Source organism: Dipodomys ordii, unplaced genomic scaffold (assembly GCF_000151885.1).
Source record: "Dipodomys ordii isolate 6190 unplaced genomic scaffold, Dord_2.0 Scaffold50, whole genome shotgun sequence".
Lineage (NCBI taxonomy): Eukaryota > Metazoa > Chordata > Mammalia > Rodentia > Heteromyidae > Dipodomys > Dipodomys ordii.
Window position 1 is genome coordinate 7,048,898 of NW_012267266.1, and position 19,189 is coordinate 7,068,086.

A 19,189-nucleotide genomic window follows, 5' to 3' on the forward strand; every position below is an offset into this window, starting at 1 on the left:
CAGTTTTGGGCATTTACCCAAATGATCACAAACAAGGCCATAAGGCTACCAGCACAACTATGTTCATTTCAGCATTATTTTCCATATAGCTAAGATATGGAACCAACCCAGATGCCCCTAAGTAGATGAATGGATCAAGAAGATAGATAGATAGATAGATAGCGGAATTTTATGCCTCCATCAGAAAGAATGACATTGCCCATTTGTTAGAAAATGGAAAGACTTGGAAAAAATTATATTAAGTGAAGTAAGCCAGGCCCCAAGAAACAGAGGTCCCATGGTTTCCCTTATTTGCAATAACTAGTACTCGTATAGGACAAGTAGAAAAGGTCAAAAGCTATGTACATATGACCATATAAGATGATGTTAAGAAACAGAGGTCCCATGGTTTCCCTTATTTGCAATAACTAGTACATGTATAGGACAAGTAGAAAAGGACAAAAGCTATGTACATATGACCATATAAGATGATGTTAAGTGAAATGAACCCCAAGATCGGGACACAAATTTTTTTTTTGTTTCTTGATATTGTTTCTAACATATTTATAATGTACCATATGTGATTTTTTTTGTTTCTTTGTATGTTCCTCCCCTACTGTATAACCTGTTTTCACTGTATTTGATGTTAGTACCCTGCATCTTGTATATACACTTCTCTAATTCAGGGAGGGGAAGGGAAAAAACAAAATGCTTAAATAGGGATACAGGTTGACCCATTCTAACAATGAGATGTACAAGACACTATGTTGAAAACGAACTTTACAACTTTGGTGGTGGGGAGGGGTTGAGGGGAAGGGGGTTTCAGAGGGCAAGTTGTGGAGGTGGGAGGGAAGGGATGGTAGGAGAAAAACAGAGAAGGCAACAATGTACTCATTACCTTGCTCATGTAACTGTAGCCCCTGTACAATATTTTTACAATTAAAAAAAAAAAAAGGAAGCCCTGAGTTAAGACCCTAGTATTTCCATAAGGAAAAAGAAACAAAAACATAAAAGACAATGTGAGGACAGAACATAATCCTAGACAAGAGTCTTAAAGGTATTAAATCTAAGCTGGGCATTGGTGGCTCATGCCACTAAGGAGGTTGAATTCTGAGGATTATAGTCGAAGCCAGTCTGGGCAAGGAAGTCTATGAGAATCTTATCCCCAATTAATTACCAGAAAACTGGAAATATGGCTCAAAGTAGCAGACCACTAGCTCTAAGTGAAAAAGCTCAGGGACAGTGGTTACGCCCTGAATTCAAGCCCCACGAACAATACAAAAAAAGAAAAAAGGGTATTACATCTTTCTAGTTCCAAAAGAAATTAGTTTAAATACTAGTAACAATGATGTTAAAATTCATCTTGAAGCATGTAATTGTAAAAATAGCTAGAATATTTGCTTAAGAAGATGAGTAATTACTAATAAAATTTAAAAACATTTTTGTTTAACAAACTACTAAAAGCTTGGAAACCACAGGAAGAGAAGAAAATAAGCAAAACAAGATGAGACATTGGCTTACTTTCATTCTTTTGCTAAGTTTGCTTCCACATTAAAAATTCTGCCATTTACCGAACAGCTGCAATATATTTGTATTACCCAATATATCTGCATTTTAAATAACCTTATCATTATTACAGAAACTCTGATTCTAGAGTTTAATAGTACCTACTCTATATAGTTAAAAAAAAAAAAGAGGTTGCATTGATAACAATTCCTCCTGGTCCTGGATAGAATCCTGAAATGTTTCTTATTTGGCTGGCAGCTGATTTTCTATGTTAATAATGCCAAATGAGTTGGGTGGTGGTGGCTCATACCTAGAATCCTCAGGAGGCTGAGATCTGTGGACCTTGGTTCAAACCAGTCAGAGTAGACAAATTCTTGAGACTCATCTCTAATTAACTGGCAAAAAGCCAGAACTGGAGATACAGTTCAAATGCTACAGCTATGAGCAGAAAAAGCAGAGTGAGAACATAAATAACTTACCATGTCCCAAGCTCTTGTTGAATTTTTCATGTACTGTGGAAAATGACTGAAGCGTTCCATCCTGACCTATTGATATAGACAATTCCTAATTAAGCTTTATCAAAACAATGGGTCATGTTAATGAGATTTTACAAAATGGTATTCTTTGAAAAGCTTGTTAAAGTTATAGACACTTTTTGGGGTGGGGTGGGGTGGGTGGGACCTGAACTCTGGGCCTGGGCGCTGTCCCTCAGTTCTTTAGCTCAAGGCTAGCGCTCTACCACTTGAGCCACAGTGCCACTTCTGGCTTTTTTTCTTTTTGCTTATGTGGTGCTAAGGAATCGAACCCAGGGCCTCATGCATGCAAGGCAAGCACTGCACCACTGAACCACCTTCCTAGCCCACAGACACGTTTAAAGATGTATTTCAATCTAGAAATGCTTCAAGCTTATTGAGTATTAAGGTTTCAACTGTTAATACTACCTGAAATAATAATGACAGAAAGCAGAAACTCACTTGCACTGAGAATGTGTTGTCCATTTTGTCCATAATATCTAATACTGGTAAGAGGAGCACTATGTCCCATTCTGACTCTCAGTAACCGTCCTTCACCTGAAGGACCATCAAATATCCATATCTGTCAAGAAATAAAATGGTTTAAAGTTCTTGCTCTGTATGCGGCTTCTGCTTTGCAAGTCACTTTCTAAGTAAATCAATGGCATTGGGTAGTACTTGTCAGGACTCTGATGAGCAGTGAATAAGGGAGAAATATAACTCTGTCACTTCACTTCAATCATGTCATTAGGTGTTTTTTGTTTCATGAGACCAGTCTCTTCCCATATTTTGTCTTCTAGGCTGGTACATTAAAGTACACTTAGAAAAACACAAAGGGTAGGTCAGATGAACCAGAAAGTAATAATGATTCACTCACAGACACAGTGGTACATATCTGTAATACCAACTTGTAAGGACGTAGAGACATATTGTATAAGGCCAGTCTAAACAAAAATGTGACAGACCTTATCTCAAAAAACAAGCTGGGTATAGTGGGACACATACAAGCTACTCAGGAGGTAAAGGTAGGAAGACATGATGCAAGTCCATCCTTAAGTAAAAGTGCAAGACCCTATTAGGAAGAATGCATGTTTAGCAGGGCTTAAGAGGCCCAGAGTCCAAAGCCCACCACTGCCAAACAACAATAATAAGTGTCATACCCTGAGAGCATTGTCAGCACCATTTGTAACAAGAAGTGGCTCTCTATGAAGAAACGTTAGTCCCGCAATTGCTGTAGAGTGTGCATTTCTCATTTGATTGATTAATTTTTTGTCTTCCAGATCCCAGAGTCCAATATGGCCACATGGGCTTCCAGCTGCCATTACTGGATGACCATCTGTTATTAAAATAAAATATATTTTAAAAAAAGCACACCCCTCTAACAGTTAAGCAATTATACAATATCTATTTCTTTGCCTCATTCTACTTTAGTATTTCATTAATTTCTATTAAATTAACAATAAAACAATCTTTAAAAAAGTAAAATATTTAAATTTTCTTAACTCATGAGTGAATAAGTGAAAAGTTACCTGTGCGAAAAGAAATTGAAGTAATGGGTCCCCAGTCTTGACAAAACTTCATTAATGTTTCATCAAACTTAATGTTGTGAATGATTACCTGTCCAGACATAAGTCCAACAGCAACAACATCCACAGCTGGTGCCTGAAAATTAAATTACCCAACCTTTTATTTTCCTAAATAAGCTATAAAAATCAATAGTGCAATGTGGCAAACCTCCTTGCAATGATTATCCTAGGACACTTTAACTACTGTTTAATGTGGAAATATTTAAGAATGACTTTAAAATTACATCCCAGCTTCAATTCTTATCACCATCTCCCAAAACCCAACACCAAAGCTGACTTGGTATGAAAATAGCCACATAGACAAGCTTATGTGTGAAACCACTGTAGATCACCAGAGAAATAGAAAAAAGACAACTCCTGGAAAACAGAAAGGCTTGATATAAGCATGGCAGGGTAAGCTGAGAGTATTGTTACAAAAAAGGTCGAAAATTATTCACCAAGAAAAATATGACCAATGGGCTGGGAAGGTGGCTCAGTGGTAGAGCGTTTGCCTTGCATGCCTGAGGCCCTGGGTTCCATTCTTCAGCACCACATAAGAAAAAAGCTGGAAGTGGCACTGTGGCTCAAGTGGTAGAGCACTAGCCTTGAGCTGAAGAGCTCAGGGACATCTCCCAGGCCCAGAATACAGGCCCCACGACCGCCCCCCCCCAAAAAAAAAAGAAAAGAAAAATATGACCAAAAGTTCCAACACTAACACTATAGTTACAATGGGCTAACATATAGGCTTCATTTAAGTTTCTCTATTTTAGACAGAGAAATGCTCAAATGAAATCAAGCTTAATCTTTCACTAATAGGCCATCAAGTTTAAAGAAGGTAAACATACTAAAACAAATAGAGATTAAATAGATACTAAGTGCTGTAGTGAGAGGGGATGAGGAAATATGAGTGAACTGGGCAGTTACAGTAAGGAATATTTAGTTATATATGACACCAATAGACACAGCAGATTATTTGCAGACATACATTCAATCTGAACACATGTGGCTGACTCATAAAAACAAAAAGTCATTAGATATTTCTGAGTCTACCACTAAATAAATACTAGGATTGTGACATTTATTATTTCAAACTGCAAATCTCAGTATCTTAAATTTCTCCATTTGACCCACAATCCCCCTTGGTGACCCACAGTTTCTCTTCTGCATGCTTAAAACATGGTTAGCAATCAAGGTTCCACAGCAAGCCTAAGTTTATTTCTCAGCAAATTTACAGGTAAAATCATTACTATTATCATTGATTATACTCCTAAAACATATTTTCTTGGGATAACAGTTATGAAGATAAATTAAGCTAAAACAATGAGAAGTACAAGTTGTCATGTCCAAAACGAGCTTTACAACATCGGTGCAGGGGGGGGAGAGGGGGGGAGGGGGGAAGGAGAAGGATTGGGATTGGGGGGGGAGGGGGGAGGCTGGGAAGTGATGTGAAGGGTAAACAAAGGAGGAGGCTGCAATGCTTGGTAAGAAATGTACGCATTATCCTGCCCATGCAATTGTAACCCCTCTGTACAGTATGTTCACAAATAAAATAAAATTAAATTAAAAAAAATAAATTAAGCTAAATACTATTTTTTCCCTTAGGTCTAAAAATGGGTTTGATCCCTGAAACTGAAAGATTCTACTTCTAACCATGCTTGATCTTTAACAGAAAAATACTGACCTGCTGAAGAGCTGTCACTCCAACTTTCCATCCTGGAAATGTATATAGAAGCTTACTATAAGAAGAAAAATTTGATAGGTATTATTTTAGGAGGAAAATAAAATTAACCGTATGTTAAAAAGTAAAATAACAAGTGCTTCAACACTCACTACTATAAGAACACATTAATTTAATATTCAAAATAATCACATTATTCAAATAGCAGTGAACACTATCACCATTCCCAGAAAGAGACTAAGGAAACTGACGTAAGCTAAGGTCACAGTTCAGTATTAGATTTGATAGATTCTAGACTACTAAGTGCTATGTCCTGCCTCTTTAAAAAGTAAAATGTTCAAGTAAAATAAAAAATACATGAATAAAAGCCATTTCATTTACATTACAACAACAAAATCTTAGAATACAGGTAAATTTCAATTTTCACAGCAATATATTTCTAGAGACATCATATTTTAACAAAAAGTATGTGCAAGTCACATGAACAATTTTATGTTCTTTCAGTTTCAGAATGAAACAATGAATGGTAAGTCCAGGGTAGAGATATGAAATAATTACAATACCCACCTGTAAGTATTAAATCATATTAAATTGTGCAAATGGCCATAGACTACTCAACAAATTTTTAATGGATACACACAGCATAGCAAAGAACATAAATACTAAATAAAGAACCAAAGATCTGGGCAAGAGTGGCTCATGCCAAATAATCCTGGCTTTTGGGAAGCTAACAATGGGAGGATCATAGCTAATCCAAAAACAAAAGTTGGAAAGATCCCTTCTCAACTATAACTGACCGAGACACGTCAGTGTCAAACTATCGGAGGGTAGCAGTTCTTGGACAGAAGTGTAGAAAAGTCCATGACTATTTCCATGGAGGAAATATAGGACTCATGTGTTAGTGATCCTAGCAACAATGAGAAGCTAGAAAAGGTAGCTGAGGCTCAGGGATTACCATAGCAGGAAGTATGACCCTATTTTAAAAAGTAAACAGTAAATCACAGATCTGAAGGCACTGCTTTCCAGGGCTGGCTTTGCACTAGGATCTTCAGATATCAGACTTCTGTATAGGAGTAAAGGTGTGAACTACTTGTGCCTAGCTGACGCATACATTTTTAATATATATTCTTGTTAAAATACTGTACAGAGGGGTTACAGTTACATGACTAGGGTAATGAGTACATTTCCTATCAAGCTTTACCTCCTCCTTTGTTTTTCCTCTACTATCCCTTCCCTTCCCTCCCTCGTCTAGTAAGCTTGAGGCCCAGGGATTCAAACCCAAGTGCTAACTAAAACAAACAAACAAACAAATAAAAACAATGAAAGAACCTTTAGGGCAAAGACAGTGTTCTGATTGAGCCTAACAAGTACTTAGCCACAGGTGCCTGTTTAATTCAACTGAATACTAAGTCAAAACTCCACACTAGGATAAACATGAAATCCTTATGAGGGCTTTACAAAGGTTGGTTGTTGTTTGCTTTTTAAAAAAAATACTATCCAAAGAAGCTTGAGTTGCCCAACTTCTCTCTTCAAGTGCAAATAGTGATAGAGGAATTCAAAATCATTTATGTACCCTTCCAACTATTTCAGCAATAGATATTCATGTTGCAATTAAAATTTTCTTTTCTTGAAGACCATTGTAAATGCTAGTACAAATCAACAGTGATTTACTTTACCCTCTTTGCTTTTTGGTTTAACAAAAACTAGAAGCTGTCTAATCATAATCTCTTAGTATTACTTTATTGGTGCCTTTTCTATAACTGTTTTCTTTTAATAACTAGAGCACTGGAGCTGCCTATCATGCACCAGGTCAGCATGCCAGCTTTCACATATGTGATAACCTATGCAGCAACTTCAAAAGCAGTCATCTTTATGGACAGCCCTCCAAGTAAACATGTAAGAGTGAGGAGAAATGAGACTTAAACTGCTTTAGTAAGTAGTAGATAAGGTTAAGGTCAGAGATACCTATGTTATTTTTTAAATGAAGTACTCACTTAGACTTTACATTCCATAACTGCAGGCTTCCTTGTTCACTGCCCAAAAGTAGTTTATTCAGGTAGGTACTTGGATGCAAAATTGTAGAAATTTTAAAAACTGATTTATCAAAGGTTAGTTGCAGGTATTCTTCTACAAAAGTAAAAAAATCACAAAAATTATTTTCTATCAAATAGCTTAAACATGTTTCATATACCCATTTATCACTTAAAAGTAAGTTTATCACATTAAAGATTTACATTCAAATATAAATCAAAGACATATACTAACCTACAAATATCCTGTATAATATAAAATGAGTGTAATGGTTAACTTGTAAATGTCATTTGGACAGTCAAAAATGATCTACCAGTTCTAATATAAATACTAATTCAAATTTTACTGCCAAATTAATTGTTAGAAAAAGATTAAAAATGATCCTAGGGACCAATATTAGTATTTTAAAATTTGATCAAGAGAGTGAACACTCCACATGAAGAACAAAACAGCTGGAAAGTACTGTGAGCCACTGAGAAGATATGAAAACCAAGAACAGTGCTTCTCACACATTACAACAAGGCCTTCCAATAAAGAGGAAAGAAATTCATAAACCTGTGATTTGTAGAATACATAGAAAGTGGGCTGCAAGATCATAAAATTCTTTGTAACCTTCTGTTTTATTTAAAATTCCTATGCTCGATTTTTTTTTTTACTTTTATTTGCCCAGGATTAAATTTTTTTCCACTAAATTCACCAATACTTGGTATCAAGACACAATGGGTAAGCAAAGACACAGCTAAAAAATGTACAAACTTTACTTTTTGAATGCTAAGGGATTCTTGCTCTCTATTTGTGACCAGTAGCTTTCCTTAAATTACTATAAAGACCTTATGGTCTTTATAGCAGTGGTTCAATACATAGCTACTAAGAAGCTATGTATCACCTTCATAGGGAAAATGCTTAAAATATTGCTCCCCTACTTGAACAAAGAAAAAACAAATAATATGGGTACTATTTTGAACTAGGATAGAGAAGAAATGCCTAGAAAGGCAATCTCTAGAATATTTACTAAAACTAGACATACCAGATTGATCAGCAGAGAAATGAGATACTATGAGCTAGAAATGTAAACAGATTAAAAAATGTAAACACATCAAAGAACAAGAGATTTAATTCATTATGGACTTCCTGTCATTTATCAAGGAAAACTGAGTATAATCTGGTATTAAATTCCTAATCTTTGACTCTAGTTTCTAGATGACACTCAGCACTATTGTATAACAGCATAAGTAAAAGACTCCTATCCTTCCAAAACGATGCTACTTCTCTTCAGATTACAAGTTTTCTATTTTTTCTATTCTACCCTGATGTGAAATATATCAAAATGCATTCCACAGAGAAAACAATGTAACAAGTCCTTACTGTTGGGAAACCTACAATGGAAATGTATTAGTTGTGATAAACACATTAAAGAAGTCTTATGTAGTTAACAAAAGAATTAAACTTGGCAATCTGCTTCTTTTCCTTATATATGCTAAATTCTTAATTTCTTTGACTACTTAAATGTGAAACTTCTAGCACAGAATGGGTAATTGTTCATTTTAACCATATATTAATTATGGCAAGATAATGCAAATAAAATGGCTAATTCTTACCTTCTGAATATATGTGCCAAATAATAAGAACACTGTCGGTATCAACAGAAATAATGTGGTCACCAAAGGGCTGCAAAAGTTGGATGTCTGCCTTATGACCCTTAAAGGTATGTACTATCTACAATGTCAAAATGTAAAAGAATTTCATTAGTACTCTTCATGTAGGATTCATATTATCCAAAAAGCTTGCTAATTATGAAAATGCTCATATTAACAACTGTGAACCTTTGACTGAGATTAAATGAACAAATAGCAAGAAACCATCTCTGTTAATCCACTCCTTCAGTCAGTTCAAGTACTGAATAAAAGCATGCAAAAGGAACTCCAGGGCTCAAACTCCCCTCGAGGCTAAGAAGCATGCACACAAATCTGGATCCCTTATGCCATTCAACCAGTGAACTTCCTACACTGTAGAGAAATGGTATGCTCTAGAAGGTTTCAAATTCTATCATCAGCTGGCTTCCACCTGAAAGGGGGAAGGGAATACACATAGGATACTTCTTCCCAATACCTTTTTGCTTGGACATAGAGACATACTTCCTTACAGTCGTCAGTCTGTCCAAACTCTATCCCCTTCTCTATGGCTCAATTCCTATCAGTTCTAATAACACTCACTATTTCTTTAGTTCTTTCCTCCCAGGGAAGATCTGTTTCTCACAGATCTGTTTCTTGGCCTCCTTTTTTCTACTCAGTTCCCCTAACCCTGATCATACTTGTGCATATACAGTTCCTTCATAGTCTCTTCATCAGAACCACATATGGTTTATGTGTGTATATAAATATATGCATTTGTATATACAGAAGTGAAATCAATTTTCTTTCTTTAGAAAATTATTACATTATGAATAGATATATATTTATATATAATTATAAATATATATAATTATAAATTATAAATACATATATAAAGTTATTATGATCACATTAGTGATACGAACCTCTTTGTTACGAGCAAATGCAGAGAAAACATTCCCATATGCAGCAAAGACTAGCTTTCCATCAGCTGCCATACAGCAGATATCCTGTGGAACAGAGTTACCTGAGAGAAAATATAAAACAAGGATTTTTTAAGATCTTGAGACAAATAGAAACCTTAAGTATTAAATTTTCATGGCTATTATTTTAAAATATTTATTTAAATAACAACAAAAGGCGAGAATCACAATATAAAATTTTGACTCCAATGTTATAAATTTCTAGGATCTACAAACCTAACATAATCCTCAAATAAAAAAAAAGTTGGGCATGATGGTGTATACTATAATCCTAGTTAGTCAGGAAGCAGAGGTAGGACTGCAGTCTGAAGCTAGCCTGGGCAAAGTTAGCAAGACCCTATCTAAAAATTTTTAAAAAGCAGAAGGGCTGAGGTGGTAGAAACAGTAGAACACTTTCCTAGTGAGAGTGAAGCCCTCGCTGGGCAGCAGTGGCTCACATCTGTAATCCTGGCTATTCAGGAGGCTTAGATCTCAGGATCTCTAATCAAAGATGGGGCAGGAGCTAGTGAGACTTTTATGTCTATTTAGTCAGCAAAAAGCTGGAAGTAGAGGTGTGGCTCAAGCACAAGAACATCAGTTTTGATACTTAAAAATTACAGACAATGGCCAGGATCTGAGTTCAAGACCAGTACTATTACAAAAACAAATAAATGAAGCCCTGAGTCTTGGGACAATTTTTTGCCATGCTTTTTGACACAGCATAATATATGTATATATACACACACACACAAAAAACTGGATTTTTTGGATCCACTATAAGTCTTATGTCAAATTAACTGTAAGTGCAAGCATGTATCATTTTGGTGGTAATAGGGTTTGAATTCAGGGCTCTATCACTTGAGTTATGTCTCCAGCTCTCCCAACCTCAAATTTTAAAGACATTAAATGTACACAAATTTAGAATGAAGTCCACACTTACTTACTGCAACAAGGCTAAGTTTCTGAACCTGTTAAAGAAAAAAAAAAAAGAAAACTGGTAAATTTTCATTAGCAAAAACAATAACCTAAGACTTGAAGCTTGATAAGTCTTGATTCATAAATTTGCTATACTGTTCTTCCTAAAAATGATACTCACTGATCCTCATTTCCACTATTAGAAAAGTCTTCTATCTTTAATTACTTTACAGGCATGACAATGAAAGGTACAGACAGTTTCTGTAATAGGGAAGAGTTATTTTAGGTTTTGCAGGCCATATAGTCTCTGTTGCAACTGTTTATCTTTGTCACTGTTACAATGGAAGACATATAAAATAAACGGGAAGGGGTGTATTTCAATAAAATTTTATGTGTGGATATTTGATTTTCATATATGTTTCATGACATGAAGTACTGATTTCTTCCCCACTTTTATCACGATAGCGAAACTAAAAAGAGGTGGAGGTGTGTCTCAATAGTAGAGCACCAAACGTGAGCAAGAAAACCCGTGAGAGTGCTAGATTCTAATTTCAAGCCCCAGTACTGGCATAGAAACAAAAAAGCAAAAGTATTCATAACTCCTGCCTTCCTGCCATACATAAAAAGAAAAAAAAAGATAACTAAAAGAAAACTAGTGTGCTGGACTGGCTTACATTCTACAATTTGCTTATCTCAATACAATGCTAACTAATCCAGCTATGTGATCTGGGAAATGTTACTTAGCTTCTATGTGTTTCAACTTCCTCATTTGTAAAACACAGATTTAAATAGGTATATATTTTATATGGCTATGAATTTGTATAAAACAGAATGGAGCCTGTAATCCTAGCTACTTAGGAGTCTGAAACCTGGTGACTGTGGTTCAAAGTCAGTCCAAGTAGGAAATCAATGAGACTCATCATTAATTAACCACAGAAAGCCAGAAGTGGGGCTGTGGCTCAAGGCAGAGTACTGGCTTTGAGTGAAAAAAGCTAAGAAACAGTGCTCAGGCTCCGGGTGTAAGCGCAGAAAAAGAAAAAAAGATACTCAATATATGCTAGCTGCTATCACCAACCCACATCCTCTCTACAGTGTTTAGTATCTGTGTACAAAAACCAAATCTGTAGAATGTCTGATTGTAGGCAGCAGCTGAACTTTTGCACTAACTTGATCCTCAACTCCCAACTTTTTTTGCTAACAAGCAATTTGGTTTTTACAATCATTCAGGAAAACTTGTACATAATGCTTTCCAGGGGGGAAAAAGTGCTTGGTTAACATTGTCTAATATCTTCCTCCTCATATTCCTTAAGAAATAGGAGTCTTCCAATGCTTGTTAAGATTAAAGGAGAGAAAAAAAATCCCTCAAAAGAAGCAATATGGGGTTAAGTGACTGGATTTTTCTACAACTTACTTTCCTAGTTTATACAAGGGTACTCGAAATAAATGAAACCGATCTTGCAAAGAAGTTGCTGCAAGGCGTTATGACAACTGACATTGAGACAAGTGACATCGTGCCTGACAACGAAGGGGACGCAACGTGACAAAAGCCAGATGCTGTGCTCTGGGGGAGTTTAGAAAAGCCAGATTATCATCATCAAACATGACACGCATCATCAAACATGACGTGATCCCTACACTATCATCTTATCTCATTCTCTCACCAGTTCTCCCAACGTGTATGAGGATTAAATTTCTGGCCCAGATTTCTGACATGGATTACACCACAAAACGTCTTGCCAGTCTTCCTCTGGCAAAAAAATGAATTAATGAATGGAAAAAGAGAGACGGAAAGGAAGGGAAGAGGGTGTAGGGGGCAGGAAGCCGATAAATATCTCCCGGAGAATTTTTATTGCCACAGAACTGGAATTGTTTCACTAATGCCTTTCCAGAATAACTCCGAAACTCGCCCCAGTGCCAGGCCTACGTCAGGGCTCAACACGTGGCTGGGAACAGGGAGCGCTTCCCAGGACTGGGGCAGGCAGGGAAACCCAGGGTGGGTGGAGGGCGGGACGGCCCGGGGGCACCGGGGAAAGAGGGTGTGGGTGTGGCGGAGGGGGGGGGGAGTGAGGAGGGCAGGGCGGGCCGGCCCGGGGCGCCGGCGGTGTGGAGGGGGGTGAGGAGGGCCGGTGCGGGCCGGCGCGGGGCGGGCCCCGGGAAGCGGCCCAGACCGTCGTCACTCACATCGTACGTGTGGAAGCTCGTGCCCACGCAGGTCGTCACGTAGAACCGGCGCTTCAGCGCGCTGTACCGCACCACGTGTGGAACGTCATTGCTGAAGAGCCCCAGGGCCCGGAACCCCGCAAACAGCGCGCTGGCCGAGCGGCCCGGCGTACCGCCTTCCATCTCGCCGCACAGCCACTTGCTTCGGCTCCAGATCTCGGCGGGTAACACGCGCCACCGGAGCCCGTCTCCAGGGCAAACCGGGAGCGGGATGGGAGACTCGCGAGGACTTCCGGGGACCCCTGTGCAGCCAATAGCGTTTGCGCGTATCGCCCTGCGTGCAACGCCGGAAGGGCTCCCTGCGCAGCCTGCAGGGGAGGCGTGACATTGGTTCCGGAAGCCGCAGCCGCCAGCATCTTGCATTGTGAGGTTCTCCATGCTGCACGCTCCGAAAGATGGAAGAGAAGCCACTGTCATCATTATTAATTTCACTATTTTTAGGTAGTTTTACAAAAGAGTTATAATTTAAAATGTCAGCTTATGAGTGCAGTGCACCATAAGCACTGCCACTCCTTTCATCATTAGGAGGCCAGTATCTTTTTTTGTTGTTGTTGGTCGTGGGGCTTGAACTCTGGGCCTGGGCGCTGTCCCTCAGCTGTTCAGCTCAAGGCAAGCGCTCTACCAGTTGAGCCACAGTTCCACTTCCGGCTTTCTGGTGGTTAATTGGAGATAAGAAAGTCTCACAGACTTTCCTGCCCGAGCTGGCTTTGAACTGTGATCCTCAGATACAGACGTGAGCCACCATGGCTAGGAGACCAATATCTTAACAGATGATTTTTCAAAGCATATTAAACCACGAGACTCACCTATTTATGTAAACTCTGAACATTTAATTTTAAGAAAGAGTAGTTAATTTTAGTGGATAATATTGTGATGTTTTTAAAGATTTTATAGGTTGAAGATATACCCTAGCTTACACACACAAACACACGCACACACATATGATGGATAATTGTTAAAGCTAGGCAATGGTATCTAGGATTCATAAAACTGTATGTTTTGGTATAAGATTGAAAATTTCCATAATAAAAAGTTTCTTATTTGCTCCCCCCCACAACCTGTAATGCAAATGGCATTTCTTTTATTCCTGAGTTAAAGAACTATGTACTACTGTACCCCCATCGCAGGACCACCACCAAAAAGACCACCGAGAGACATTCTGAAATGCAAAAGCAAGGCTTTATTCAGGCGGGCTGCTAGGATCTGACATTTCTGTCATCCAAGCAGTGGCTTACTGCCTCTGGATGCTTCTTCATTGCTCTGGTCCCAGGAGTGTTTTCTCTACACTGGGATAAATGCCTCATTGGCATTTCCCTTAGCTGGTCACTGGACTTGAACTCGAGACCTGAGCGCTGTCCCTCAGCTCTACAGCTAGCACTTTGCCACTTTGAGTCCCAAAGCAACTCTGCTTGCTCTTTCAGCACTCTGCTGGCTGAGTAGAGGTGATGGTCTTACAAGGACCTTTTTCTGCCTAGGCTGGCTTTGAACCAGTTTGCAGATCAATGAGTCTTATAAAAGGCCACTTTACTCCAATTAAAAGCAACAAAGTGGTCAACATAGAAGTAGCTTTTAAGCATGCTCTTACCTGAAACTTATTAAAAGTCAAAGTTACATCTGACAAACTTGTAAGAATCCTTTGTGCTTTGCTCTGGGCTTTGCTGGAAACTGTTAAAAAACCTATACGAGCAAACTAGAATAGCAATTATTTTGGTAATCCTAATTTTTCCCTTGTGCACTTTGAGGCAAATGTTAAGAACAATTTTACTTTTAAACTTTATGTCCAAAAATCCATTCCTAATTTTAAGCTTCTTATTAATCTCCTCTAATATTTCATACTTTAGTTTTCATTTGCATTTAAAAAATCTCTTAAAATCTTGAGGCCAAGTGTCACTCATTGTCTCTTGGCTGCTTGTTTTTACACATTAAAACTTTTAAACTTAAATGTCAATTTTTCCTTAATGCAAGAGTCAATCACCATCACTGTACCAAGAAGCTAGACTTAACACCTTTATGACTTTTAAAAACATATACTACTTGTAGAACATCATTGGAAGCAAGTCACATTATGCAAATAAACTTTTTAACTCTCTCTTTAAGTCCAAGGGGCAGTTTTAGCAATACTACAGATCATCACATCACTAATTTTAACCATCATATTTCCAGTGTCTATCTACAGGGAAAAGGGACAGAACAAAGATGGGCCACTTGGCTTCTCCTATGGAATGGGCACGCACCCAATCTGACTCTTTAGGGTTAGATGGACTGTGTTTGTGCCAGCTTGCCCTCTTTTACTATGCGTGGACTCCTCCCAGGGCGTGTCCACCGTCTGTGGACTACCCCCAGGGTCTGTCCCACCATGCATGACCAGCTGAACTGCATTTCTGCCTGCTCACCCCTCACCCCTAAAGATAGGTCTTCTGTTGGTTTCTAAGTTCCCCCCCCTGTCTTTTCTCTTGTTTCTTGAATGAAATACACAGTTTTAAACAGACAGTACAGGTAACATCTTTGACAGTGTTAAACTAACCTTTACATTTAAGTTTCTAATATTTATTCCCAAATTTTAGCCAAGGGAACTAAATCCCAAACAGCCAATGCATTTTTGTTAAGCCAGATAACTTGATTACAGTAGAAACAGTCTTATGCATTCTCAAATACCAGATTTTCTATTTTTCAAGTTAAAGAATCCTTATAAAGTCATTTAAAACACTATGAAGATTCTTTAAAAATTTTGTTAATGTCCAAACCTCATAACCTTTTGAATTTTAAATTTAAACTCACCTAATTGTTACAGCATGCTGACAATTCTTATCTTGAACATGTTCACAAACACATACAAACCACATAGATACTAAAGCGTGCAAAAATAAAAATCAGTTGTACATACACTTTCTAAAGTTTTTAAACAAAAATTTAAGACAGTATTTCTTTTAAACTAGGTACCTTTGTTGGGCTTCATTTTCCCAGAGCTTGCTTGTTTAGCAAGGCAATTCACCAATGGGTCTTTTGAATCCCTTCTGTTGGAGGAGGGCTGGGGGAGGGGGGTCACTTGAAACTAAACTGGCCTGAAATTTTTCCCCAATTTTAGACAAAAGCACTTTATGAATTGTTACATTGTCAGAACTAGCTGAAAAAGTCCAAACCAGGCACACAGCCTCTATATCCTCCCCACTGGCAGCCTCCACAAGAAGAAAATGCAGCCCGAGGCTTGCAGGTCTGTGACCATGACCGAGCCCAGCTGGAGGCTGGAACTTTTATTCCCCCAAAGATGTTCAAATAAATAATAAAAACACAAATAAACACAAAAACCAAGGATCCACATTTAAAACTGGTACCAATTCTAAAACAGAACTAGACAAGAACCAAAGGCTGAGTTGGGACTAATGGGCCCCCAGTTTATCTTTATCTCTACCAGAACTCTGTGCTGTTTTCACTCAGCAAGCTGAATCCAGAGTGTGCTGAGTGAGCCTGCCATGCTCACCCAGAACTTCTCTACCTCAGAAAACATAGAGCAAACAAACACACTAAAGTAAACAAGACAAACAAGTGGCCACAAAGACAAAATCAGGTCTTAGTGAATGGGGCGACATCTCATCACTTGCCAGGGGACTCAAACCCCCTCTACTAATTCCAGAGGATTTTTCTTTTAGATTCCTTCTCACATTGACCCAGGGGCCTTCCAAGGTGGAGGAGAATTCCCAATCATCTTGGGGCAAGGGAGAGAAGTCCCTAGCGGCCATCCCCTCAGACTGACAAGTTTCCCCCCATGCTCAGACCCCCTGAACCAAGGACTGAGGCTGAGATCTAACTGGGGCCACTCGCAGGTGGTCAGTGGCAATTTCATAATTGACAAAGAAGCAAGTTACAAAAGCAGAACCAGCAGGGTTTTAGAGGAATTTTACCAAGTCTCCCCAGCCCTTCTTTACATGCACATGTAGTCAGACCAACTAAAATATCCAGCACTAATCTAGCAAACAAACAGGAATAAGCAATTTATAAAATCAAGGTTATGACACACACAAAAAAGTCAGCAAATGCCATGCTTATTTCAGAGAGCAGAATGGGCCTTCTGCCGTGGACTCCCTCAGTGATTTATAACCTGCAAGAGTTAGGGGAGGAAGAGGTCAGGACAATGGAAACAAGTACAAATTTTCTGGGTTTGGGGGGACTGGTCTGGTTGGTTTTCTGCTGAAAAGCAAAAGTAAATATCATGAACAGAGGTCTCAGGACAAGGAAGAAACATGGATACAACTTCTCTTCCTTTTTGGTTTCTTTCTAGTCTTCTTTTTCTTCACCCTGTGTCTTTAGGGTTAAGTCTAGGGGGTTGGATGGGGCATTGCCCATGGCTTTCAGTCTTGTCATTCATTCAGTCCACAAAGCAACAAGAGGTAACAGAAAAACAAAACACACACAGGCCTGATATTTAAAAGACTTACAAGATGGAGAGCTCCCAAGTTGGTCTGCTGCCCTCTGTGAAGGGACAGAAGGAGCAGACCCAAGTTGATCTGCTGCCCTCTGTGAATGAACAGAAGGGGCAGACCCAAGTTGATCTGCTGCCCTCTGTGAATGAACAGAAGGGGCAGACCCAAGTTGATCTGCTGCCCACTGTGAAGGGACAGAAGGAACAGACCCAAGTTCGAGGTGGGCGGGTTGAGCCCTTCCGGTCAGTTCCCGTCAAAAACCAAACTGACTCACTCCCTACAAGTAGGGGTTTCAGGGGTCCCCCTTCAAGTGAGGATCTGGGACGTCTCCCATTTCCTCCAGGGTTGCCCGTACAAGCACGTCCACTTCGACAACCCTTCACGTACGAGTTGGAACGGCTGTCCTCAAGTGAAAGCCAAATAGACAAACACAATCGACAGGACAAGACAAATTAACAGTGCTGTTTTCTTACCTTCGGAGTCTGGGGTCTCGGGGTCTTTGAGGGTATCCCGGATGAGCCCCCACTAATATGCTGTACCCCCATCGCAGGACCCCCACCAAGAAGACCACTGAGAGTCAGACGTCCGAAATGCAAAAACAAGGCTTTATTCAGGCGGGCTGCAGCTCGGGCTTCGTCCTACACACCACGGACTCAGCGGAGCTTAGCCGTGAGCTGAAATTTCACCAGGGTTTATAAAGGCAAAAAGTACAAAGGGATTAAAGGAGAAGAAAAAAAAAAAGAAATCACAGACTGACAAATTTATGGCAACAAGAGGTGTCAGCAGGGCATTCCAAGGCGATAGGGGTTGTAGGGAGTTATCAAACTGGCTGGGTCTTAAAGGGCCATCTGGACATTCCAGAGCAGTTAAAGCTTAGCAGGAAGTTTCCTGGATAGTTGGGTTCTGATAAGCTGTAGCTGGGATAATTGGTGGTCTGGGTTTGTTCGCAGGGTCTGTTTATCTTGGGCCAGCTTGGTTATCTCCTGAAATTTGTGGGGACCCAAGGCCAGTTATAGTACAAAGTGGGGCCTCACTTCAGAGTAGCTTTGTTCAAGTAATCTATGGTTTAGCAGTTTCAGCACAAACAAGACTGTTTCTGAAATTCAGGTGGGCCCAAGGTTAATATGAGCAGCAGAAGGGTTACTGCTTTGAAATGAAGCCACTCTTAACTCTTCAGTATAAATTATTTTAATTACTACATGAACTTTAAAATTTCCTAAATTGCTTATAAATCAGATATTGCTCTTACTACAATAAACATTTTTTGGTATATTATCAGTAGTTTGGGAGAGGGAGTTAGAAAGATTTCCTAACCATGACTTTACAGTAGGCAAAACCATTGACACTCATTGTTCAATTATCCTGAAAGTAGGCTGTGAGATATTTACAGCAAAAATTGTATGTCTGTTTTGTAAGTAGGAAATTGGTTCAAATTTCCAATAATGTTTATTGCCACAATCCATACCAACATGTAATTTAGAGAAGAGGAAGAAGAAAGGGAGGTCACTGAAGGACAACTGAAGTATCAGAGACACAGGCACTCAGGATGTCAGCCAAGGCTGCAGTGGAAACCTGCAGAATCTGCTTCCAGAGTGGTTAACTCTCATGTCTGACAAGGTCATGAGGATGTTTTTTGAGAAAGGTTTTCTCTATGTGGACAATAGTGCCTCAAACTTAAGATTCTTCTCTTTCTCCCAAGTACTGGAATTATAGATGTGCACCATGACACCTGGCTCAATTCTTTTTTTATGGATCTATCTGCTCTATCTGCTTCAGTAAAGGGTATAAGTGGC

General features: G+C 39.0%; 1 protein-coding gene across 2 annotated transcripts in view; it reads right to left on the reverse strand.

Annotated features, from left to right (window-relative positions):
• The window catches only part of Wdr36 (WD repeat domain 36), a 38,145-nt gene extending 24,943 nt beyond the window's left edge, over positions 1 to 13,202 (reverse strand). The window contains exons 1-10 of one of the 2 annotated variants that reach the window (XM_013020450.1): positions 12,940 to 13,202; positions 10,784 to 10,811; positions 9,808 to 9,908; positions 8,870 to 8,987; positions 7,235 to 7,367; positions 5,244 to 5,298; positions 3,527 to 3,659; positions 3,158 to 3,333; positions 2,460 to 2,580; positions 1,965 to 2,030 (exon numbers count right to left, since the gene is read on the reverse strand). In XM_013020450.1, the coding sequence (XP_012875904.1) occupies positions 1,965 to 2,030; positions 2,460 to 2,580; positions 3,158 to 3,333; positions 3,527 to 3,659; positions 5,244 to 5,298; positions 7,235 to 7,367; positions 8,870 to 8,987; positions 9,808 to 9,908; positions 10,784 to 10,811; positions 12,940 to 13,101 (1,093 nt within the window). In that variant the 5' untranslated portion in view covers positions 13,102 to 13,202. The remainder of the gene's footprint in view (positions 1 to 1,964; positions 2,031 to 2,459; positions 2,581 to 3,157; positions 3,334 to 3,526; positions 3,660 to 5,243; positions 5,299 to 7,234; positions 7,368 to 8,869; positions 8,988 to 9,807; positions 9,909 to 10,783; positions 10,812 to 12,939) is intronic. The other variant, XM_013020451.1, reaches the window with a different exon arrangement.
• Positions 13,203 to 19,189: the final 5,987 nt, after the last annotated feature.